The 22,116-nt window shown below is 37.7% G+C and overlaps 1 protein-coding gene across 25 annotated transcripts in view; it reads left to right on the top strand.

Annotated features, from left to right (window-relative positions):
- The first annotated feature begins 418 nt into the window (after positions 1 to 418).
- LOC123629891 (ankyrin repeat domain-containing protein 26-like) overlaps positions 419 to 22,116 on the top strand; it is a 31,626-nt gene continuing 9,928 nt past the window's right edge. For 3 of the 25 annotated variants that reach the window (XM_045539254.1, XM_045539243.1, XM_045539244.1), the window contains exons 1-4: positions 419 to 1,399; positions 3,025 to 3,242; positions 6,260 to 6,482; positions 8,854 to 8,896. In XM_045539254.1, the coding sequence (XP_045395210.1) occupies positions 473 to 1,399; positions 3,025 to 3,242; positions 6,260 to 6,482; positions 8,854 to 8,896 (1,411 nt within the window). In that variant the 5' untranslated portion in view covers positions 419 to 472. Of the gene's footprint in view, positions 1,400 to 3,024; positions 3,243 to 6,259; positions 6,483 to 8,853; positions 8,897 to 10,130; positions 10,361 to 10,613; positions 10,819 to 10,960; positions 10,988 to 19,448; positions 19,763 to 19,957; positions 20,076 to 20,637; positions 20,809 to 21,051; positions 21,285 to 21,384; positions 21,476 to 22,116 lie in introns of those variants that run through there. The other 22 variants (XM_045539255.1, XM_045539257.1, XM_045539251.1 and 19 more) reach the window with 22 other exon arrangements.

Below are 22,116 nucleotides of genomic sequence, written 5' to 3'. Positions count from 1 at the left end.
AGGTAGAATATCTATAAGGAAATTTTATCTGTCCAAATATATGCAAAGCTAAGTCTCTTCCTATGGGTAACGCAGAGATTAGCTGTTACAGTGTAAACCCAATTTTTTAATGTAGTCAAATCTATAAATCTTTCTTCTTATGCCTTTGATTTTGTTGTAATTCAGGGAAAGGCTTTTCCAATTCTGAGATTCTTAAAAATTCTCTAATGGTTTCCTTTTTCCTTTCATGGATTCATTTTCCAGAAATGAATGTTTGATGTTTTGAGAATTTATGCTCTATTATACAGTGTGAGGTTTTGATCCATCTTCTATTTCCAGTTGGATATCCTCTTATTGCATCATTTTCAATGTATAAATGGATAGGTTCTCCTTTATTTTAAGAAGAAATCATATGTCATTTCATTGAGTGCTAACTAAAAGTTCCCTTTGTTGTACTTAGATTTGTCAGAGTTATGAAAAAGAACGATTTCTTATGTGTACAAATGACATGTTGCATGAAGAAATAGCCATGCTACAAATGGAAATAGCCACAATAAAATATCAGAATGAGGAAAAAGAAAATAAGTATATCAACCACATTAAAATTGTGGACGAAGTGAATGAGAACCTTGAAATGACCATGAAAAAGAATGTGGAAAAGTTAACAGACACAGTATCTCAGTATAGTGACCAGCTTAATGCTCTGGCATGTGAGAATGCCTTGCTAAATGCTCAACTACAAAATGAAAAAGAGAGCAAGGAACAACTGCAAGCAGAACTTGAATCCTGCAGTTCTAGACTGACTGCTGCAATACATGATCAATACGTTGATCAAATTCTGATGTCAGGAAGAGACGTCGAAATGTCTTTCCAGAGAGCAGGACATGAGTGGTTTTGCTTACGGAATGAAATAAATGTACCTGTGTCTGATCTCAAAGAAAACCATGAGATTTTTGGTCAAAACTGTTCTAAGGCTCAAAGTCAAATCGGTAGCCTGGAAGATGAGCTCCATAGCACAAGAAATGTTCTGAGAAATAAGACTCTGTCTTTGGAATGTGTCCAAAGACACCTCTACCAAACAGAATGTCAAATGGAAAAGATCAATCAAATGTATGAAAATGAACAATATCACGTGAAGAAATACATTGGACAACAGGAATATCTAGAGAAGAGAATATCTGAACTAGAAAGAGGAAATATGTTGCTTCGAGAGCAACTGGTGTACGCTCACAGCAGAGCAGAGCATAAAGAGGAGACACTGATGAATATGCGAGAGCAATTTCAAGATACTGTGAAAAACCTTCTAGCTGAGAACGGAAAGCAAACCCGTCTGCTAGAAGATAGAAGTAAGCAGTTAATCGGTGAATGCAATCAGTTGAAAGAAAGGCTGTATCAAAATGAAAAAGGGAAACCAGAAGAAGTAAGTATCAAGAAACATAAATCTTTTTCAAAGTTCCTGAAAGAAAATTTAAAGTAATCTTTGTTTGTGACCATATGTTGAATCTAGTTGAATATAAACATATCTAGATGATAAATGTATTTGCAATATCAGGCTAGAAACATACCTTGTTTCCAGCTAATAAAAGTTATACATAAAAAATACTTTTTTAAATTTATATTTTATTTCAGGATATTATGAGGGTACACACGTTTTGGTTACATTTTATGTCTTTGCCTCACCCAGGCAGGGTTTAGAAGCACGCTCTTCCCCTCTACCATGCTCACCATGTCCATTAGTTGTGAGTTTATGCCCTCCCCAAACCCCTAATTCCTGGAGAATATTACTACCGTGTGAGCGCCATAGTGTTGATCAGTCAGTGCCAATTTGATGGTGAGTACATGTGGAGGCTATTCCTCTGATCCTGTGATACCTTATTGTGGATAATGGGCTCAAGCTCAATCCAGGAAAAGTATAAGTGGTGCTAGACCACTGTCATTTCTTATTGTCATACACAATTGTGTAATATTCTTTGTATACATATACCAAATTTTAGTAATCCAGTCATGAATTGACGGGCACTTAGGTTGGAACAGAACATGGTAGACCGTGGTCAGGTTCAACAGTAGAAGCAGGAAATTCAAGAAACAGCCACACAGTTTATTGCAGAAAAATTAAGAGAAGTCAACCTATTTTTACAGGTTAGTTAAGTGTGAACTGCACTTGCATTCATTTCCCTGCAGATTATATTGTCATATGTACATTGTGTGTGTTTTTTCTACTACACTTTTAGCAATTGGTTTTGTAGATTTCTAGAATGAGGGTGGCGTTTGTTTCTCCCTTTAACTTTTTCAGTTTCTATCATCATTACAACTAAATCGATCTTTGAGAGTAGTGATGCACCTTAGAGAATCATTCGTATATTTAGGCCAGTTAGCATGCAGTTAGCATAAAACAATAGTCCTAGGAAAAGAAAAAAAAAATGGGATTTAGAAATTCTACCATACTCTTGAATTGTACTTGTGTTACAATGTTCAGTTTTTAAAATTGTAAATTATTTCTATTCTTTAGATTATTAGATTCCTTGAGTACTAATTTATGAATGATTCAATTTTTTAAAACCCAAATTGAATGATCGATTTAGTTGATAATTGCTGATAAATATTTTGAACCTCATCTTCTTTTGTCATGTATTTAAAATTGCTCTCTGAGGATGGGTGTGGTGGCTTATGCCTGCCAGCACTTTGGGTGGTGGAGATGGGAGTATCACTTGAGAACAGGAGTTCGACACCAACCTTGGCATCATAATGAGACCCCGTCTCTCCAAAAATAATAAAATGTGCCAGGCATGGTGGTGCACACCTGCAGTCCCAGCTAGTCGGGATGTAGAGGCAGGAGGATCGCTTGGGCCCAAGAATTGGAGGCTGCCGTGAACTGCGACTGGGCCACTGCACTCCAGCCTGTGTGACAGGGAGATACTTTCTCTAAAAACTAAGATAAAGCAAAATCAAATAAAATCACCGTCTGATTCAAAAGTGAAGGAAACAAATATGCAAGAATTGTTTAGGTTGTCACTGCTAAAAATGTATCCTTTTAATTTGTTTCAGGCACAAGCAGCATCGGAAGAATACAGACGACAGTTGAGAGAGAATCATCTGGCTGCAGTAAGCAGTCAGAGGGAATTCAGAATGAATAATCTTGAATCCCAAATCTCCAATATGACAACTGCTCCAGAAGATTTTCATTGTATTGAACTGGAAAAATATAAACACTTCTATCAATTAGAGTTAGAAGACAGAAAATACTTGCCAAAGAAACTAAAAATGTAAGTCAAAATATGGAATGGAAAATAAGTTAAGATCATTAATTTGCCTTGAAAGCACGCCTTTTACTAAGACAGGTTCATGAGATTAGTGGGAAGTGAAAGCTAGCTAGATAATATAATTTTGGAAAATTATATTAATAAATAAACTTGCCTTTAAAATGGGAGTGCAGAACAGTTTACATCTCTCCCTCTTTTCTTGTTTTATCTGGCTTTGTTTCTCCTTAATAGTCTCACGTAGTTAACCTGACCTGATAGTCCTTGAGCTAAGTATTTTGGAAGCTTTATGATTTAGAGAGGGATACTGTCATAAAACTGCTTGTCACCATCCCCCTAAATGAAAATATTAATGAGTTTGACTCCTTTTTGGAAGACTACAGCCCGAACCAAATAGCCAAGTACTGCAACTACTTTTGGTGCATTCTGGCACTCAGCAAATTATCTTGTTTATATTGGTTTACCAAAAATAATAATTTCTACATTTTCTTTTTTTTTTATTTATTCAGGATGTTATGGGGGTACAAACATTTTGGTTACTGAAAGGGTGAATGAATGACCTAAAGGACACATTTCACACACAGGTTATGTGAGAGCAATGTGGCTGGTTTATTCACCCGGGTGTGGGTGGGCTGAGTCAGAAGTGTCAACACAGAAGGGAGTTCAATCAGGTTTTTTATAAACCGGGATAGCCGACCCCCTCCCACCAGCTGTGTTCAGTTCTTTGTTTCTGGGCCACACTGGCAGGTGGAGAATTGCTTCCTGCTATGGGCAGCAGAGGACAGTGGGCACAACAGTTGTTTGTAGTACATTTTTCTTAAAATGACCAAGTCCTATGGCCCCTTTCCCCAGTCGCATCCATCCTTCTGTTCTGGCATAGTCCTCATCAGGAGACCTAGGGAGGGATAGCCTTGGTCTCCATCAGGGAGGGAGCGGGAAGGAATGCTGGCTGCAGCTGTCTGATCTACAAAGTCCGGGGTCTCCCCAGACTGCTGTGGCTATTGTTTTATGAGCCTAAGCTTTGCATTAACCACATTCTGTCCTATACATCCTTTTTGGGTTTCTACCTGTAATAAACCTAACGGTTGCATACAATGCTGTTTGCCCTGCCCAAGCTTGGGCTACAAGCATGTCCCTTTCCCATACAGTGTGCTCTGCTTCCATTAGTTGTGGGTTTACCCTCTACCCTTCCCCCGACCAGCACCCACTCAGTATTACTACCATGTGAACACCATAGTGTTGGTCAGTTAGTACCAATTTGATGGCGAGTACATGTGGTGCATGTTTTCAACCCTTGTGATACCTCACATCAAAGGACGGGCTCAATCTCTGTCCAGGATAATATAAGAGGTGCAAGGCTCTTTCAGACATCAGCCTAGGCAAAAAATTTATGAAGAGGAACCCCAAAGCAATCACAGCATCAACAAAAATAAACAAATGGGACCTGATCAAATTAAAAAAACTTTTGCACAGCCAAGGAAACTATCATTAGCGTGAATAGACAACCTGCAGAATGGGAGAAAATATTTGCTTTCTACACATCTGATAAAGGGCTGATAATAAGAATCTATATAGAACTTAAGAAAACAACAAGAAACAATCAACCCCATCAATACATGGGCAAAGGACAGGAACAGAAACTTTTCAAAAGAAGACAGAATAATGGCCAGCAAATATAAAAAAGTGCTCAATATTTCTACTCATTAGGCAAATGCAACTCAAAACTACAACGAGATATCACCTAACTCCAGTGAGAATGGCCCTTATCAAAAAGTTCCAAAACAACAAATGCTGGCCTGGATACGGAGAGATAGGAACACTTTTTACACTGCTGGTGGGACTGCCAATTAGCACAACCCCTGTGGAAAGTAATTTGGAGATACCTCAAAGAGCTAAAAGTAGAAATACCATTTGAGCCAGTAATCCCACTACTGGGCATCTAAACAAAGGAAAAAAAGATGTTCTAGGGCCAGGCATGGTGGCTTCCACCTGTAATGCTAGGACTCTGGGAGACCAGGGCAGGTGGATCATTTGAGCTCAGAAGTTCGAGACTGAGCAATAGCCTGAGCGAGAGCAAGACCCTGTCTCTACTAAAAACACAAAGAAATTATCTGGACAACTAAACATAGACAGAAAAAATTAGCCAGACATGGTGGCACATGCCTGTTGTCCCAGCTATTCAGGAGGCTGAGGCAGAAGGATTGCTTCAGCCCAAGAGTTTGAGGTTGCTGCGAGCTAGGCTGATGCCATGGCACTCTAGCCTGGGCAACAGAGTGAGACTTTGTCTCAGAAAACAAACAAACAAACAAAAAGACATTCTTTCATAAAGACATCTGCACTCCAATGTTTATAGCAGCACAATTCACAATTGCAAAGATGTGGAAATAACCCAAATGCACATCAATACATGAGTGGATTAGTAAAATTTCAGATATGTAACTATGGAATACTACTAATCTACCTTTTTATAGGGATAATCATTTTGTTGTGTGTATTTAAGGAGTATAAAATGATGTTTTGATATGTTTGTACATAGTGAAATAGCCATTATATTGCACCAAACTGATAAATTCACATTGTTCATTTTCACTTACTATTCCTTTCAATACAAGTGTTTCTTATGGCATCCACAAGAATCTTATAAATAGAGCCATTGCAGAAGGCAGCAATTATTACTTGTTAAGCCATACATTGCTGCATCATTGATAGACATTCCTCTACCCTCCTTACTTTATTTAAATTACTTCTTTTTTAGCAATTCCCCTAGGAATATATACATATATATATATATATATGTATATACACACACACACACACACACACACACACACTCACTTCTTTGGAACAATTGTGAAAGCGTAACTGCACAGAGTAGGCATGCTTTGACACATCTTCAAAGTTAAAACACTATTTACTGGGAAGTTCCATTTACTCTTATGGTCACTTTTTGAAAATTTAATCATTTAGGAATCATTTAAGAAAAAATGAAATACTAAACATTTGTCTTTTTGCAATCTTCACAGAGCTACTGAGAGGCCAGCAGCGTTCAGTAGCAGTCTTGTTGCAGAGACACAGGAGACCAGAAGTTTCTCTGGCCCTTGTACAATGAGCACAGAGTCGGCTTCTGCTGGAACTGTTGTTGATGGGTTAGGTCTTCACAGAGAATTTCCTGGAAGAGAATACTCACTGTTTTCTTCTTCCTGCCCATGGACTTTAGATACCAGCTTGAAGAATAACTTGAGTGAGGTTAGTTATATGATCTTCTTTCCTTTGGGTTTCAGATTTCTGATATAATTACTGTTTTTAGTTTGGTGAAATACTGAGTTGTTTAAATGACCTATGCATGATTAGTAATGGTTATAATTATCTGAGTTAATAAAGAGAGGAAAGAGAAAGTTTTCTATTTTCTTAAATTCCCTGCAGCTCTCATTTTCAAGAAATACCCAGATAGTAATGTTATTCAATACATGTAAGTAAAATGACACATTTTAGATTTGTTTAAAGGCTGCATTTAAGTTAGATGTTAGAGATTGAATTTTCTGTAATAACAGGAAGTATATTGAGAGGTCCTTTGGCTTCCTTCCAATTGATTTTAGTTTGGCTGTGGTTGTGGTTCATAACACTTTTGAAGTTTTCCTCTACCATCTCAAAGTTTCCACCCTTAGTCACAAGGGAATGATTGGCATCCAAACACTTAACCACATCTGGATATTTATTATTTATAGCAGTCCAAGAGAGGTAAGTTTTATGAATTAAATAAACCTGTAGTACTACAAAGATTAACTTCTCTTTTTAAATTAAAAGATTTGTCATTTCCTTACATAAAAGTACATGTTTAATTGCTAAGGTAATTACAGCCTTTTAATCTCAAGTTTTGTAAAATTTGCCTATTGGTGGGCAATTGCACAGCACTTTTTAGTTAAATGAGGCATGTACTTGAACTTTTAAAATGGCATTCACTTTTGTCTCTCTATCTTGCCATCACTTGAATGATTGATGACTAAGATGGAAAATCTATCAAGACATTTTGCTGTCTTTTTTCCTTCTATAATCTGTGCCAGGCACTGAATTGCCCTTCAACTGGCGACAACAATTCTGAATTTCTAGTAAGGGAAATATGAGGAAAATGTGTGATTTAAGGGGAAAGTAAGAATAAAATGAAAGAGTCTTTTAAAACATCATTTAATATTTGACAGTCTCACTTGTCAATATAGATAAAATCACTCAAGCCTCCCACCAGCCAGGACAAAACTAGAAGCATCAATACTCCAGACCCTTTTCCTAAGCCTCTGGGTGCCCCTCCCAGAGCAGCTCCCTTCCTGGGATCTGGGTCCGTCCCTTTCCCTTCTGAGCTTTCATATGTAACCTGGGAAAAGATAATTACATTAATAGGCCCTTAGTTCAAGTCACGTTACGATGTACATTTTACATAGTGTTTATTAATGGTAACGTAAGATTCTGTTGATAAAGCCTTCTCCCTTTATCTGGTATTGAGTTGTACTTTTACAACACCTGGCTGGTAATACTGTTATCAGATTATTCATTTGTTCATGCCTTTCTATGGTGGTGTTCTCACAAAAGTGTTCTTGAAAACAGTCTCTCAAAATACTGGGAAAAGTGTTAGTCAGACATTTGTGAAGGCATCAGATGTCATATTATGATTATCACCACAATATATTTATTAGCTTGAATATACTCTTTCAGGCCCCGTTTTGGGCATTTAGAGGGAGAATACCTTTTATACAAAGGAGTTAAACAAGAATCCTCTATATGAGAACATTTACAATACATTAATAGTTAGAAATGTTTTCACACATTTTTAGAAATAACTAAAAATTGCAACTATAAGCAGCCAGATGTTTCCAAAACCTGGTACTAATTTCTGAAAAGAAATAAAAATTACAATTCATGAGCTATATATTTTTGACCTCTTTTCTAATTCTAGAACATCGTGAATCAAAGAAACTAAGTTTGAAAACTGGCTCTAACCTATATTTATCCTTATTTCAAGCAAATTTTGGGAGATCTTAGTGTTCATATGACAAAATGTCAGTCATAAGACAGGCAGCACAATATTTTTACCTAATCTTAGCCAGTAGAATATTCACATGACTTTATGACAGTGCCATTTTCTTCATATGTGTATTCATGATTCTGTGCTAAAATGTTAGTAGCATAGAACATACTTTAATATTTTAGTTTTATTAGAAGTGGAAAATAAAAATTTTATTTTAAGGAAAAATCAATTACAGTGAAAAAAACCTCATCATGTTTTATAAAGGGTAGAGTTTTCCTAAGAATTTCAAAGTAACACATTCATGTGAAAATGTGATTTGAATTGTCCAACCTTTGTACTGATAAGAGAAAATGTCACCCTTTTTGAAGTCATGTATATTCAGTAGACCAATATTAATTGTACTTTTTTATTAGATGATTGTAGACAGCATCACACATACACATTCTGTTATCTAAATGTGAAATAAATAGGAATTTTATTTTATTATGTGATTATTTCTCTATTTAAGCAATCCTCAAGTTAAGTCTAGTCTCTCTAGCAATGCCATGAAAATGTCTCTGGTTTACCTGAAGATTATAAATAATATTTGACTTATTTCAGATGCAGCAGGAGTTGGAAGAAATAACTTCAGGACTAGAAGTAGGTATGCTGCCAAATTTTATGAATTAAATTGAGAGTAATGATTTGATTTCTGAAATCAACTGTAAGTAAGAAGTGGCATCCCTCTCTATTATTTGGTTAATAGATACTACATTAAATATTTCCTCTTACATGAATCTAGTGAAAGATGTGAAAACACTAACATTCATACTGAACAGTATACTTATGCTTCATGATTTCATTATCATATTCCATAGCTTCAGAGAAATCTCATGAAATTTATGTTTTGTTTTGTTATTTTCTGGATCTGCACTTTATTCACTCTACCATCCCTATGAACCTATTCATGTGTCAGGCAGCACACTGGAACTATTCTCAGAAAACGAAGGCATCATCAGCTTTCTACGTTTATGATAATGATTTAAGGCCAAAACCCCCAAACTCATCTAGTGACACTAAGCCAAGCAATTATAGTTCATAAGCAGTCACTTGACCTGTGACCTTTTAAATCCATCATCTACTTTTTCACTGGCATACTTTTGCCCTCAGAAAAGGTTCCATATTTCTTAGCATGGAAACATCACCCACATCAATGTGGTTCTTGTCAATTTTTTCAACTTCATATCTTGCCACATACCCTACACTGCCCCTCTGTTCTAGCATCTCAAAAACTAGACTACTTAGAATTCCACAATGTCCCTCCTCACTGCCACCTGTTTTCCTTTACTTCTTCCCTCTATCTGATAATTGTCCCTCAGCTATCAAGTTATGTATCACCCCTACCAAAAAGTGTACTCTACTGATAGAAAACTTGGACAGATGGCCCTTGTCTGTGTTAAAAGAGTGCCCATTTTATACTTGTTATGGTCTCTCTGACTCTGCAGGGTGTTCCCTGCTTCTCTTCTTTGCATATTACAGTATACGATTGTTGAGGTCGGTCATGTGGACTGTGTCATCTTCACCTTGTCCTTCCAGTGCTTGTCATAGTTCCTTTGCATGTGGTTGTTGAATGAGTGAAGGGAGCTGAGAAAACCAGATGCTGAACCACAATGATAATTAATTTAATGTGCAACTATGGACAATAATATTTAATATAATAATAATAATATGATAATATAATATTAATATTACAATACGAGTTTTGTATTGCCTGTTTACATATATATTTATCATTCTTATTAACACCAATAAAGTTCTTGCCTCTTTCTTACTAGCTTACACTTATTTCCTACAAAATCTTTTAGGTAAAGAATATAATTCTTTACTTTTATTTCCAGGTGCTGCTGGATACAGTCCTCTAGAAGAGTTCTCCTCTAGGATACATTAATGAGTCAAGTCTAAATGAATATATTCTTTGGAAGGCATCTCAACAATATATGCCAATTTTTTTTAAATTATATGATGTGAAAGACTTTTAATTGGATCTTGCCAATGAAAGCCAATTTTATATCCTCAAACTGTCAAAGTGTGAGCTCTTTCAATAACCAAACACTCAAGTTTTCATGAATACTTTAGTGAAGTTACTTGATTTCTCATTCGTCTTTTACCATTTTCATCACTATACATAATGATAAATTTACATTTAGACAGACATCATTTTGGTTCAGGTACTGTGGTCATTGTCAATGTTTGGAGGTGTTACAATTCTTACAGTGCCATCAGACTTATGTAATTTTAATTTTCAGCACAGATTTATATGGCTCTTTCTTCCTGGAGACAAAAAGTTTGCCTAACTCTTTTGATTTTTTCTGTTCATTCAGATTTAGATCATGTGTGTTTTGACAAGTGTATCACAGAAGTGATCCTGTGGATCTTCTCTTTGCATCCTAACATGGGATCTACATCTGATTTGTCTTATTCCTGATGATGTTAGCATTGACCGCTAATGGTGGTATCTGCTGTGTTTGAGATTTGACTTGCTGAATGAGCCAAGCATAGTACCTGAAATAAATCTAACTCAGTCAGGTGTGTAATTCTTTTCACACTAACCTTACTTGCTTCAATTTCCTCATATTTTGGTGCAGATTTTATTTCTAAATTAGTGACATCCTTTGGTCTGTTGTTCTCTTTTTTTCTTTTGCTGTCTTTGTCTGGTTTTGATGTGAAGGTGATACTGGCTTTATAAAACTATTTGGTAAGTAATTGTCTTCTTCAATTTTTTAGGAGAGTTTGTATAACCCTGGTGTTAATTCCTTGAATGTTGGTTAAAATTCTCCAGTGAAACCCTCTAGGCCTAGAGACTTTGGGGAGAGGGAGCTGTTTTATTCCAAATGCCATTTGTTTCTTAAATAGTTACGGAGCTATTCAGGTTATCTATTTAATATTGGCTCAGTTTGGATAATTTGTGGTTCTTGAGAAATTGCTCCATTTGTTATACATAGTTAAGTTGATGAGCATGACATTTTTTGTAGCATTCATTAGTTATCATTTTAATGGCTGTAACATCTGCCTTTTTTGCTGCTCATGTCTGATATTAGTGATCTGTATCTTCTCTGTTTTTATCTTTCTCGGTCTTGTCAGATTTTTGTTGATTTTATTTATTTTTTTAAAGAACTAGCTACTTGTTTTCTTGATTTCTTATTATTTTCCTGTTTTTTCATATAATTATTTTTCTTCTTATATTCACTATTTCCTCCTCATTCTTATTTTCAGTTTCTCTTGCTCTTTTTTAGTTTCTTAAACTAGGACTATTGATTTGAACTTTTCCTTTTATAATAATGTAGGTACTTAGTGCAATAAATGTCATCTTCAGCACTGTTTAAGTGGCGTTCACATAATTTCATTAGTTATATTTTTATTTTCATCCAGTTTCATGTATTCTATATTCCTTTCAGCTTTCTTCTTAGACCCATGCCTTTCTTTGATGGGTACTATTTAATTCTCAACTGTTTGGATAATTTCTGTTATCTTTCTCATAATTTCCAGGTGTATTCAATTATTTTAATTGAACGTACTTGTATGATTTCAATGGTTTTAAATTTCTTGAAGTTTATTTTATGACTTAGAATATGGACTATTTTTGTGAATTCATCATGGATTATTGGAAAAAAAGTTTCATCTGCTATTATTGGGTGGACTGTTCTATGACTACCCACTTGTGGGGGCTGAGAGTGTTATGCACTTGTTCTACGCCTGTGCTGATCTTCTGTCTGTAGATTACTAGAGTGGGGTGGTGAAGTCCTCAGGTAAAATTGTGCATTTATCTGTTTCTCTTTTGAGTTCTGTCAGTTTGTACTTCATGTGTACAGAGGCCATATTGTGTACACATTTAAACAGCTCTTATGTCTTGCTTGTTTGTTGGCCTTTCCATTATTGTGTGATGTACCTCTTTATGTCTAGTAATTGTTTTTGCTCTGAAGTCTACTTTATCTCATATTAACATAGCCATATTAGTTTTTAAAGAGAACTGAGGTTGCGTAGTTTATCACTTCCATCCTTTTACATTCGCTGTAACTATGCTGTTAAATTTGAAGTGCGTTCATTAACAGGCAGCATAAATTTTGTTGAATCATGCTGTTTCCCACTCCACTTTGGTATTATCTTTTAATTGACACATGCCCACTATTTGCATTCAAGGGAATTGTTATATGCTTAAGGGTCAGAGTGTGTGCTACTTTTTGATTTGTTTTCTGTTTGTTAATTATCTTGCTCTTTCCTCTGCATCTCTTTCCTTACCCTCCTGTTGGATACTTCAGGAGTTTTAGGATTAGATATTGATTTTTTTTACAGTGTTTTTGATAATATATCTTTTATAATTTTCTTAGTGGTGACTTTAATTATTATTATACATGCACAACTTATCAGAGTCCACTGGTGTGGATGTTTTACCATTTGAAGTGAAATGTAGAAACCTTATTTCCATTTAGCTTCCTTCAGCTTTTTACTTTTTAAAATGGAATGGTGCTAAGTGACGCCCCTGTTGCACTGGATGCCACATCAAATATCATTCAAAAACGTATGGGAAGAAGCATATTTTATCCTCCCCTATTTTCCCATTCTGATGTTCTTCTTTTTGAGGTTCCAAGCATTCTTCTGATACCAGCTCCTTTCTGTTTAGAGAACTCACTCTATACATTGGTAAGAGGAGGTTTGCTAAGCACAACTTGTCTTAGTTTCCTCCATCTGAGGATGCCTTTATTTGCCCTTCCTTTCTGAGTGTCAATTTTGCTGGATGCAGATTTAGTGGCTGATAGTTCTTTTCTTTCAGCAATTTAAAAATGTTAGGCCTCTTCCTCCCATCCTCCATGGTTTTGAATGAGAAATATGTCATTTGAATCCATATCTCTCCATCAGTCTACATCATTTCTCTTGGGCATGCTTTGAAGAGTTTTTATCTGTCTTCATTTTTCAGTTTTCAGAAGGTTTTAAAGGACATGTCTTGATCTGGACTTCTTTGGGTTTATCTTATGTAGAATTCACTTAGATACTTGAATCTGTAGGGTTTTGTCTGCCAAATTTGTGATATTTTCAGATATTACTTCATTGAATATTTTTTTCAGTCCTACTGTCTCTTTCGACTTTCTTTTTTTCCCTGGGTCTCTGATGATACAGATGCTGTCTGATGGGTCCCCGCAGCTGTCTTGTTTGTTCTGTTTTATATCTGTTTTTTTCTTTATTGTTCAAAATAGGGAGATTCTATTGATTTGCTTTGAAGTTCATTTATTCTATCTTCTCCCTTTTACTATTGAGTTTATCCCCCAAATTTTAACTTAGTTATTATAGTTTTAAAATCTACAATTTCCATTTGGTTCCTTGTTTTTATTTTGTATGTCGGAGTATTATAGGGTTACAAAGGCTTTGATTACATAATTGCTTTTGCACTGTCCCAAAACAGTGCCCATTCACTAGGGAGTATGCACCATAGCCGCTATTTGTGGATTTACCTAATCCCTCTTCCCCATTCCTACCTGCTCAACACCCTATCAATGTTTCTTCCCATATGTGCACATTAGTGTTGATCATTTGGTACGAATTTAATGGTGAGTGCCTGTGGTGTTTTTCCATTCTTATGATATTTCACTTAAAAAAATGGACTCTAGCTCCATCCAATATAATAGAATAGGTAGTTAATCATTTTTAATTTTTTTATACGGCTGACTAGTACTCCACGGTACACATCTGCCACATTTTTTAAATCTGCTTATGTATTGATGGGCACTTGTATTGTTTTCATATTTTTGCAGTTGTGAACCATGCTGCTATAAACATTCGAGTGCAGATGTCTTTTTCATAGAATATCTTTTCCTTTGGGTAGATGCCCAATAGTGGGACTGCTGGATCAAATGATTGTTCTACTTTTAGTTCTCTGAGTTATCACTATGGTACTTTCCATAGAGGGTAGTATCAGTTTCCAGTCCCAGCAGCAGTATATGAGTGTTCCTATCTCTTGGTATCCACACCAACATTTGTTGTTTTGGGACTTTTTGATAAAAGCCGTTCTCACTGGAGTTAAGTGATATCTCATAGTGGTTTTTATTTGCATGTCCCTGAGGATAAGAGATGTTCACCACTTTTTAAAGATGTGTGTTGGCCACTAGTCTGCCATTAGTCTTTTCTTTTGAAAAGTTTCTGTTCATGTCATTGACCACTTTGTATGGATTTGTTTGATGAGTTCCATATAGATTCTGGTTATCAGCCCTTTATTGGATGTGTAGCATGTGAATATTTTCTCCCATTCTCTAGATTGTCTGTTTGCTCTCATGGGAGTTTCCTTGGCTGTGCAGAACCTTGTTAATTTGATAAGGTCCCATTTGTTTGTTTTCACTGATGCCATGATTGCTTTTGGGGTCTTCTTTATTAATTCTTTGCCTAGGCTGATGTCTGTGAGAGTTTTTCCAACATTTTCTTCTAGAATTCTTAAGGTTTCATGCCTTAGGTGTAAGTCTGTAATCCATTGTGAATTGATTTTTGTGAGAGGCAAAAAGGGCAGTTCCTGTTTGAGTCTTCTGCATGTGGCTATCCAAATTTCCTAGTACCACTTATTGAATAGGTATTCTTTTTCCCACTGTGTGTATGTTTCTTGTTTATCAAAGAGCAGATAGCTCTATCTGGATGGTTTTGTATCTGGGTTTTTAGTCCTGTTCCACTGGTCTATGTCTCTGTTCTTGTGCAAGTACCATGCTGTTTTGGATACTCTAGCCTTGTAGGATAGCTTGAAGACTGCTAAATTGGTGCCTTCCATTTTTTTCTTTATGCTTAAGGTTGCTTTTTCTATACGGGGGTCTTCTCTTGTTTGATATAAAGTGTTCATTTATTTTTTTGAGATATGCAAAAAACGTTATTGGTATTGTAATAGAGATTGCATTGAATCTGTAGATCAGTTTGAGCAGTATGACCATGAGCATGGTGTGGCTTTCCATCTGTTTATGTCCTCTGCTATTTCCTCGCTCAGTGTTTTGTAGTTCTCCCTGTAGAGGTCTTTCACCAGCTTGGGTGAATATATTCCTGGGTATTTTATTTACCTTGTTGCCATTGTGAAAAGTATGGAGTCTTTGATTTGGATCTCTGTTTGCCTGTTGTTTGCGTATATGAATGCTACCAATTTATGTACATTAATCTTGTAACCTGAGACTTTGCTGAACTTATCAATTGCAATAATCTCTTGGCTGAATCTTTGGGGTCTAGATAAAATATCATATTGCCAGCAAAGCACAGTAGTTTGACATCTTCTGCCCCCATTTGTATTGGCTTGCTTTCTTTCTCTTATCTAATTGCCCTGGCTAGGAACCCAAGCACTATGTTGAACAGAACTGGTGATAGAAGGCAATATTGTTTGGTTCCAGTTCTGAGCAGGAAATCTTTCAAATTTTCCTCATGCTGTATAATGTTGGCAGAGAGTTTGTCCTATACGGCTTTTATCATTTTGAGGTAAGTCCCATCTATGCTTATTTTGTTAAGCGTTCTTATCATAAAAGTGTTCCAAATTTTATCAAATGCTTTCTGTGCATCTACTGCGAGGATCATATGGTCTTAGCTTACACTTCTGTTTATGTGGTGAATTACATTTATAGCTTTGTGTATGTTGAAACATCCCTGCATTTTTGGGATGAAGCCCTCTTAATCATGATAGATTATTTATTTGATGAGTAGCTGAATTAGATTTGCTAGGATTTTCTTGACATTTTTTGAATGTATATTCATAATGGATATTGGTCTGCAATTTTCTATTTTTGGCGAGTCCTTTCATGGCTTTGGGATCAGAGTGATGTTGGCTTTGTAAACTGTGTTGGGGAGGAATCCTACCTTCTCAATATTGTGGAATAATTTCTGCTGTATAGGCACCAGTTCTTCTTCGTAGGTCTGATAAAATTAAGCTGTGAGGCCGTCTGGTCTGAGACTTTTATTTTTAGGAAAGTTTTTATTGCTGCTTCAATTTTAGTACTTGATATTGGTCTGTTCAGGAATTCTATTTCTTCCTGATTGAGCCTAGGGAAGCATTGTCATTCTAAGAATTTGTCCATTTCTTCCACACTTACAAGTTTACCTGCATAGACATTTTCATAGTATTCATACATGATATTATGTATTTCCATGGTATGAGTTGTAATTTCTCCTTTTTCATTCCTGACTGAGCTTATTAGCACCCTGACTTTTGTGCTTCTGGTTCTAGTGAGGATCTTGCCAATCTAGTCAGGATCATGCCAATTTTCTTTTCTTTTCAAAGAATGAACTTTCTGTTTCATAAATCTTTTGTATAGGTCTTTTATTATTGATTTCATTTAGTTCTGCTGTGATCCTTCTTATTTCTTTTCATCTGTCGGGTTTGGAATTGGTTTGCTCATCCTTTTCCAGTTCTTTGAGATGATTCATTAGATTGTTGATTTGTGATCTTTCTGTATTTTAGAAAAAAGAATGTATGACTATAATTTTCCTCTCAGGATTGCAGTAGCTGTGTCCCACAGATTTTTGATAACTTGTGTCCTTGTTATCATTTAGGTCAAAGAATCTTTTGATTTCCATCTTAATTTCCTCCTTGACCTGAGTATCATTCAGAAGTATGTTGTTTTGTTTCCATGAATTTGTGTAGAGATGATTGTTTCTGTTGGAGCTGATTTCTAATTTTATTCCATTGTGGTCTGAGTGGATACATGGTATAATTTGCATTTTTTAAAAAAAATTGTTGAGACATGTTTTATTGCTTAGGATATAGTGAAGCTTAGAGAATGTCCCAGTAGCTGATGAGAAGAATGTATACTCAGCAGTTTTTGGGTAAAATGTTCTGTAAATGTCTGTTAGGATCATTTCTCATAGAGTTCACTTTAAGTCCATTGTTTCTTTGTTTACATTTTATTTGGAGGATTTGTTCTGTTCTGTGAAAGGGGTTTTGAAGACCCCAGTTATTATGGTGCTGCCATTTATCATTTTGCTTAGATGAAGTAGTATTTGCTTCATGAATATGAGTGCAGCTCTGTTGACCATGTAAATATTTAGAATTGTTATGTCTTCTTGTTGAATTGTTCTTTTTACCATTATATTATGACCATCTTTGTCTTTCATTACTTTTGTTGATTTGAAGACTAAGTTATTCGATATGAGAGCTGCTACACCAGCTTTCTTTTGGTTTTCCTTTCCATGGAATATTGTTTTCCATGTCTTCAGTTTGAGTCTGAATGAGACTTTGTGAGTTAGATGTATTTCCTGAGGATAGATGTTACTTGGCATATGTATATGTATTCATTCACCTAATTTATGTCTCTTCAGTGGGCAGTTCAAGTCATTCATATTTATTGAAATATTTGATAAGTGGGTCGGATCTGTGCATCCTGTTGATTAGATTTCTGTTGCTTTGTTTTATCTCTGTGCCATTGTGGTATCTGGCCTTTAACCTTTAGCTTTTGGGTAATTTTACACTGATGAGTTCTATTGTGCTGATCCATGACTAATGCAGTTCTGAGTACTTCCTGCATGGCAGGTCTTGTCTTGAACAACTCCCTCAGAGATTGCTTATCTGAGAACAATTTTATTTCTCCGTCATATATGAAACTTAGTTCTCCAGGATACAAAATTCTAGTTGGGCCTTATTTCCTTTGAGAAGAGTGAGAGTAGAGCCCCAGTTGTAAGGTGTCACTTGAGCAGTCTGCAGTTAGTGTGATGTGTTTCCCTGGGTAAGCTACTTACTGCTTTCCCCTTACAGCTCATAAGAGCACCTCTGTCATGTTTAATTTCTCCACTCTGATGACTATGTGTTGTGTTTTCCTCTTCATCATGGCTCCGCCAGGGGTCCTAGGAGGTTCTTGTACCTGGATATCTAGAATTCTAGCAAGGTCAAGGAAATTTTCCTCAATCATTCACTCAATTAAATTATCTAACCATTGTGTATTTTCTTCTGCCCCCTCAGGAATGCCTATGATTCCTATGTTAGGCCTCTTATCATAGTTCCATATTTTTGTATGCTTTGTTTATTTCCCTTATTTCTCTGTTCTCTCTCTGTGACTGACTGATTTAATTGAAAGGTGGTATCATCAAGCTCTGGGATTCTTTCTTCTGCCTGACCTAATCTGTTCTTAAGGCTTCTTACTGTGTTTTGTAATTCCTTGAATGAATTTTTCATCTCCAGAAGTTCTGTTTGATTTTTCTTTAATACTTGAACTGCTTTAGTGAATTTTTCATTCATTTCCTGCACTTTGGCTTTTTTTTTGTGTTGTATTTCCATATTTTATTGAATTGCATTGAGGTTTCTTACAATCCATGTTCAAAATTATTCACCAGTCATTTCAGTGTTATGATTTTGGTTGGTATCCATTGCTAGAGTGCTGGTGAAGCCTTTCCTGGGTGTTCTTTAGCTTTTATTTTCCATACTTCTAGAGTTCTTTTGCTGATTCTTTCTCGTATGGAGCAATTTTTACCTCTTTGGAGGTAAAACCTTTCGATTTTCTTTTGTTTCGATAATGACATATACCGAGTTTAATATCTGAGCCCTGAGGTCATGCTTCTGTGTGAGAACTGACCACACGCTGTATGGTGAGTCAGTAAATGTAGTAAAAGGGCATGTAAACTGACCTCCCTATCCGTAGGTGTTGCTTGCTGGGAAGAACAAGCTTCAGTGTTGTTTTTGGTTCCTGGGACCTCCTCTAGTTACTCAGAAGAACTCTAGTGTCCCAGATGGTGGGTGGGGCTCTGGAACTGGCAGATGTGTCCTTATTTTACACTTCAGCAGGTCCAGGTAGGGGAGTGAGGCTGGGTGTGACTTGGTTTCGTGAACCTGCACTAAAATTCCACAGAAGTTTTAGCAGGGGTCAAATTTCTGCTACCTGCCTTTGGGCAAAGCTGCCAGGGATGGGCTGAAGTAGGGCCTACTCAGCCAGAAAGTCTGTGTGTGGAGGCAGGGCTGTCTGAGACCCTGAATCAGGTAGTCTGGAACAAACTTCACTTCTTTCCACCCTCCCCTATTCTGTGGTTTCTTCCAAGCCTCTGCTGGCAGGCAGGACCTCAAGCCAGCCTTGTTGTACTATGACTGTGATGGGGACTGGGAGTTTCCCTGTCCAGGATCCCAGCCAGAGCTGGGAATGGGGCCCTTCTGGGGGAGGAGGGGTGCCCCCACATGTACACCATAGGTGTGAACCCAAACTGCACTCTCTCCCAATCTGCCCCTGCAGGCATCCACAGCTCATGAGAATTATTCACAAATATCCCCTCTTGCCCCTGGGTTTTGTGATTGGGACCTGAGTGTACTGGATCTGACATGTGGGCCCATCCTCTGGGCCCTGGAGATCAATCCCTGAACATAGCAGGGAGAAGCATACTGTTCCCAAGTCCCTCCTGGGATGCTCAAGCTGGATCAATGTCCCTCCACTTCGGGCTGTGTCCCACTCTGCTGAAGTCACCAGCAACAGTACCAGGAATGGCCAGCAGGCAGTGCACTCACAGTCCAAGCACCTCTTTTTTCTGCTACAGGACCTCCAGAGAAAAGGTATGAGCTCCATTCCCTGTGGGAGCCTCTGTGTGGTGGCTCAATTTTTTCTCTCAGTAGCCATGGGAGGGGGAGGGGAAGGGAAGAAAAAGAGTCTAGGTGGAGGAAAGTCCACTCTCTCGTCTTCTTCAAACCTCTCTCTGGGAGGCAGTCCACCCAGAATGACGGGTATGTGGAATCACTCTCATCATCCAGGACCCACTGCACTCATGTGGCTCCTGCAGTCTGGGCCAGAGTTGAGAAATGTCTGTGTTGGGATGAGGAAGATGGAACCAGAATGTTTGGGGCACCCTGGTGAAGACAAAGGCAGCAGGTGTGTCAAAAAGCAATGTGGAATCTCCCATCTTGCTTGGGTCTGTGCAGCATGAGATGCACTAAGCGGTGCTGGGAGTCTGGTGCCCTTTTTGAAAGCAGCTCTCCACTCACTGGGAGCAGCGTTGTCTGGGCTTGCGTCAACAGAATGTCTCTCCAGCACCTCAAGAGCCCAGGAAGAGTCTGAGATACAAGGGAGGGGTATGGTACTGGATCCAGGTACCCTTCTGCCTGGACTCCTAGCCTCACTGGGCTTAATTCCCATCGATGCCTTTCTCCTTCCAGTCTTGCTCTTCCTCCTCTTCCCCTGGAGTCTCCTGTGGGTTCAGGAACCCTTCCTTAAGCCCCCTTTCTTATCTACATTTGTCTGTCTGTTTTTTCTCTTTCATCTAAAACTTCTCCTTCTATAGAGATGCTCTGGCTGGTGGTGCCTTCGGTCCACCATCTTACCCCCCATAACCATTTGGTTGTTTCTCATAACTTCTTTTCCTTTCCTGAAATTTTTAAGGTTTTCATTTGTTTCCAGACAATTCCTAATTGCTTATTGGCATGACCTCACTCAGTCTCATTGTAGGTGGGGCAGCGTAGAGGTTCAGTTGCCTGCTGGGCCCTGCTGACAACAGAAGTATGTGAAATGGAAGTGCTGATTAGCCTGGACTCTACTATCTTGTCAGTGTGTTGATTCTGGCTTGCAGTGGTGGCTCAGCTTCCTACTTGTCTCCAGTGACTCCAGGGTAGGGAAGGTGACACTCACCTTGCCTCTCAGTGTGTGGGACTCTTTCTTATTGAGTTGAGGTGGAGGCTCAGCTTCCTACTGAACTCCAGTGCCATCAGGGCTGCAAAGATGACACTAGCTCTGCTTCACACTGTCTTGGTAAATCTTTTGCATGCTGGGTGGGTGTGGGGGCTCAGGTTCCCTCTGGACCCCATTGATACTACATTGCCAAGGGAACTGTAAAATTATTTCCTTTTGTCAGGCAGGGGATGGAGAACAGCTTCCTACTTTGTCTGTTGCTACCACTCCAAAGTGAAAATCATAATGCCTACTTTTGCCAGATGGGAAATAGAAGATGAGCTCCTTTGTTGGTGCCAGTAATACCAGCAGGCAAGAACATCAAAGCATGGCTGCTTCTGTTCAGTGGATATGAAGTAGATAATCTGCTCCCCGATGGACTCCACTGGAACCATCCTGGTATTTCATTGCAGTTGGGTGGGTATTGCCAGCAAGGTTTTCTGCTGTTAGACCATTCTTTTCCAATCCTTTGGTTGGGAGAGCAGGCTTCTTGTTTTGTTTTGTCTGTGCCACTTAGTGGTCCTGATTGGAGGCTTCCGCAGCACTCTCTCCAGAGCATATGGGAAGAAATTGAAGACCCAAGGAACTCATCATTGTGTTATTCCCCAGTAAGTGCACCTTCTTTTCACCTTTCAGATGCTGAGGCTTCTCCAACTTGGCTAGATCCAGATTTGTATTGTCTTAAAGTTAAAATTTGTGTGTGTGTGTGTGTGTGTGTTTGTGTATTTGATTCCTTTTTAAATCCTTGAATCTTCTGGTGATTAGGTTGGAGATAATTAACATGCCAGCTGGGGAAAAAAAACTGTAATTTCCACAATAAAAACAATAGTCCTTCTGTGTGACAACTTCATTTGATTATCCTAAGAAATAATGAACTGGAGGCACAGATATAATGAGTGTTAATAGGGTCTCATTTGTGATTATCAACATTGTAAAACTTTTTCACAGCCTATTAAGGTCCTACTATTCTTCTATAAGTAAATGGGAGTCTGTGGATAGAATTATGCTATATAATATAATGGCTTTGAAACTGAATCATGGTCAAAGGTTAACCCAACAAGTTTGGGGAAAAGATCTCAGGAACTAACTCCATCACTGTGGAGATGAGCACAATTTTCCAGGTACGTTGATGCCTCTGAGAGAACCTGATGCCCCACGGCCCCAGTTCACTGAGTTCCCTGAGTGCCACCGACCAGACATGAATGTCCTGGTTCTAAAGCTCATGAGGCCCTGCACTAGAGATGTATGA

This window comes from Lemur catta, unplaced genomic scaffold, assembly GCF_020740605.2.
Source record: "Lemur catta isolate mLemCat1 unplaced genomic scaffold, mLemCat1.pri scaffold_62_ctg1, whole genome shotgun sequence".
NCBI lineage: Eukaryota > Metazoa > Chordata > Mammalia > Primates > Lemuridae > Lemur > Lemur catta.
The sequence above is the reverse complement of the archived record's forward strand: the minus strand, read 5'-3'. Positions and strand labels throughout refer to the sequence as shown.